The sequence below is a fragment of the Nicotiana sylvestris genome, chromosome 11 (assembly GCF_000393655.2).
Source record: "Nicotiana sylvestris chromosome 11, ASM39365v2, whole genome shotgun sequence".
NCBI lineage: Eukaryota > Viridiplantae > Streptophyta > Magnoliopsida > Solanales > Solanaceae > Nicotiana > Nicotiana sylvestris.
In genome coordinates, this window is record NC_091067.1 from 53,405,101 (window position 1) to 53,408,291 (window position 3,191).

General features: G+C 39.2%; 1 protein-coding gene across 1 annotated transcript; it reads right to left on the reverse strand.

Moving 5' to 3' along the window:
• Nucleotides 1-672: 672 nt before the first annotated feature.
• Nucleotides 673-2,968, reverse strand: LOC104217988 (putative aldehyde oxidase Art an 7). The gene is made up of 3 exons (XM_009768365.2): nt 2,363-2,968; nt 2,073-2,233; nt 673-1,930 (listed from the first exon to the last, which is right to left on the reverse strand). Exons 1-3 carry the CDS (start codon nt 2,912-2,914, stop codon nt 769-771), a joined length of 1,875 nt encoding a protein of 624 aa, XP_009766667.1. The 5' UTR covers nt 2,915-2,968; the 3' UTR covers nt 673-768.
• Between the last annotated feature and the right edge of the window lie 223 nt (nt 2,969-3,191).

A 3,191-nucleotide genomic window follows, 5' to 3' on the forward strand; every position in this document is an offset into this window, starting at 1 on the left:
TTTGTCGTCAGTCTCACCATCCATTTCCGAAAGATTTCCTTTATTACTCTGTTTTAATTACTTTTCTTCACATGCTATTAACCTTCTAAATTATTTTTTCTAGTAATACTTTCAACCGAAAAAAAGGTTCAAATCTTGTGATTGAACCATTTGCATATAAGCAAGCAGGGTCGACGAAAATTTAAATCTGACCAGAGTATTCAAAAATGACTTGGTTAGTTTGTCCATTTAAAAATGGCAAAGCCTTATGCTAGTGAAACCCATAAATTAAGTTGAAGGAGAAGGGGCAATCCACAAGCAGACATACTTTACAAGTGTTTTGTGATTTTATCATCTACTAAAGTCTTAAACCGTAGAGTTCAAGGATTTAGTAGTCAGTAATATAGTACTCCCTCCGTTTCAATTTATGTGAACTTATTTCCTTTTTAGTCCGTGCCAAAAAGAATGATCTCTTTCCCTATTTGGAAACAATTTACCTTTATGCAATGATTTATAGCCACACAAAATATATGTGCTTCATTTTACACCACAAGTTCAAAAGTCTTCTCTCTTTTCTTAAACTTCGTGCTCAGTCAAATGGGTTCGCATAAATTAAAACGGGAGGGAGTACTACTTAGTGTATAACATGATATGTTTCTGACCTTTAAAAATTAAAACAAGAGAGCAAAGGTCTGATAGATGATATTGTTATCTATTTGTTTTTGTATATATAACATGAATAGTCTACATAATACAAGAATTCAATTTGGGGATGCTGATCATAATTTTCTATTGGTCAATACGCACCCACATTCCATGGCTAGGCACGCCGCGGTGAACCACAAAGAGTAAGTAGTAGCCTGGAGGAGCTAGCTTGCCAGAGGGTGGTGCCACTACAGCGACCTGTTGGTTTGTTGCAGATTTAAGCTGCAAAATGAGCAATCTCTGTCCCTGAGAGTAGCCATGGGTGGTGAAAGGTGGTGCATACATGGTTACCTTAATGTCAGTCTCATCCACAACTTCATCCAACTTGATATTGACACTGAATTCCTGGCCATATCTCATCTCCTTGTTGGCTCCATTCTCAAGAATTTGGGGCCTCTGCTGATCTAACTCAGGTGCCAAGTAAGGTGGCGAGAATTTCTCCACCCTCAATTCAGTTGGGTACTTAGCCTGATAATCATACAAAGCATGTGTATTGCTGCCTGCAACCAAAATCTTGCCATCTGGCAAAACAGCAGAAACAGAATGGTACATTCTTGGAATCTGTGTAGGGGCCAATTCCTTAAACCTCTGTCCTTTTGGCTTGGTTGGGCTGTAAAGAAGTGGGACAAGATTAGGTTCCTCAGCAGCATCCCATGCAGAAGTACCTGTTTTAGCTCCATTAATGATCAATACATCTCCAGTTGGAAGAAGCAACATGTCTCCCATTACTCTTGCTGAGGGCATTTCTTCAATATCCCATTGAGCTCCTGCTTTGTTTGCTAATATCCTTCCACAATCTTTCAATGCAGGGAAGAATTGTCTTGGCGGATTCTCCGAGTACTTGAAGGCATCATGAGTATTTCCACCACAAACAATGACTTCAACTTCAACCTCCTCAGGCTTAGGAGTATTGAGATTGATTGGCAAAAGTGCAGACATTCCTGATGCCGGATAGTTTCTCGAGCCTCCAGGAAGTTTAGGAAGTTCGCGGAGAGTTTTTCCACTATAAGGGTCGATGATTATTGATCTATCATTGGCAAAAATATATACGGTCCCATCAGGGAGAAGATTGACGAATGGGTAAAGATTGTTCTCTTTCTCGTCTTCGGTCTCAGCAAGGAAATTTAAGCCGAATTGTTGCAACTGGAATTGCAGTTTTCCTGGTGGAATGATTTCGTAGTTGTGTGCACCACGACCTCCAACAAGAATGAAGCTACCGTTCTCAAGCATGTGTTGAGTAGCGTACCTGTTATGAATTTTGTGAGTTCTAATTTTGGAAAAGGGAATGTTACTTGTCTTGTTTTTTGGGTTACTAGTTCCGCTGATTATAAACACTATCTTTAAGATGAACTGATAGTATGAAAAATAAAATTGGAATGATATTGTACCATCTCATAGCAGCAAGGCCGTTAGCATTTTCCTGGAAGTCGCAATTATCACATGGATTCATGATTCTGATACTTCGGATTCCTTCTTTAAAACCGCCCGTGCTTATTAGGTCGCCGTTAGATGACAAACCTCCCGATGAGCACCATGGATCACTCATTATCTGAACATCAATATAATTGAAGATAAGAAAGAATCCACATGCATATGTATATGCCTACGCATGCATGCGTGTGTTGGGTAAAATTTTGCATGGATAAAAGTGGGACATGGAAATAAGCAGGTAACAAACCTTCAATGTCCTGACTTGACCACTCTCAATGTCATATTGAACGCCATGAGCAAAGCAATCTGTCTCACCAGGCCTATCTGGAACAGGCTTGCAAAATGGAGGGTTGTGTTGAATTGCTGATGGTCCAAGATTTGTGGTATCAAACCAAACAGCCTTGTTGTTTGGCATCAATTGTATATGCATGGCTGCAACACCAACATTTGGTGAATGCACCATCCAACCACCAAGATTTGCCGTCTCGAAATCCGGCTTCGCATTGCCAGTTTTTCCTCCGACGGCCGGCTCTAGTGGTGCTTCTTCCTTTTCTTGCTCCTCTTCGGGAAAAGGATATTCGGGAAATATAAGGTCATGTTTCTTGCTTGTCTTCTTGTTCTTCTTCTTCTCGCCGTCGATGTGTTTCAAGAATTCCTTAAGTTCTTTTGGGGAAGGATCAAATATGCCTACGGAAGAGTCGTCATCATTGTCAAAGCCTAGGGCAATAGGTTTGTGTCTAGCGTAGGATGAAACAAAAAGTAGAGGAAGAAGAATAAAGGCTTTGATGTAGATAGCCATTGAAGAAACCTTTTACTAAATTTCTTCAATGGCTTCTTGATTGCTGCCTCTTATTCTCTCTATTTATAACGGGAGAAAACATGAGAAATAGATACATTTATCAAGAAAACCACATATTTCTTCAAAACTATTAACCGTACCATCTCACATAATTTTCGCTAAGGAAAAGAGGAAAAAAAAAGAAGGAGATTTACTAAAAATAAAGCAAAAAGGAAATTTACTATAAAAAACAAAGAATTTTTTTTGCAATGGTAGTTCTGTGATTTTTGTAAAATCT

Coding starts and splice junctions, on each gene's coding strand:
- LOC104217988 (XM_009768365.2), bottom strand. CDS start 2,914: ATGGCTATCTACATCAAAGCCTTTATTCTTCTTCCTCTACTTTTTGTT. Junction 2,234..2,362: donor GTCAAGTCAGGACATTGAAG/GTTTGTTACCTG, acceptor ATTGATGTTCAG/ATAATGAGTGATCCATGGTG. Junction 1,931..2,072: donor GGCCTTGCTGCTATGAGATG/GTACAATATCAT, acceptor AATTCATAACAG/GTACGCTACTCAACACATGC.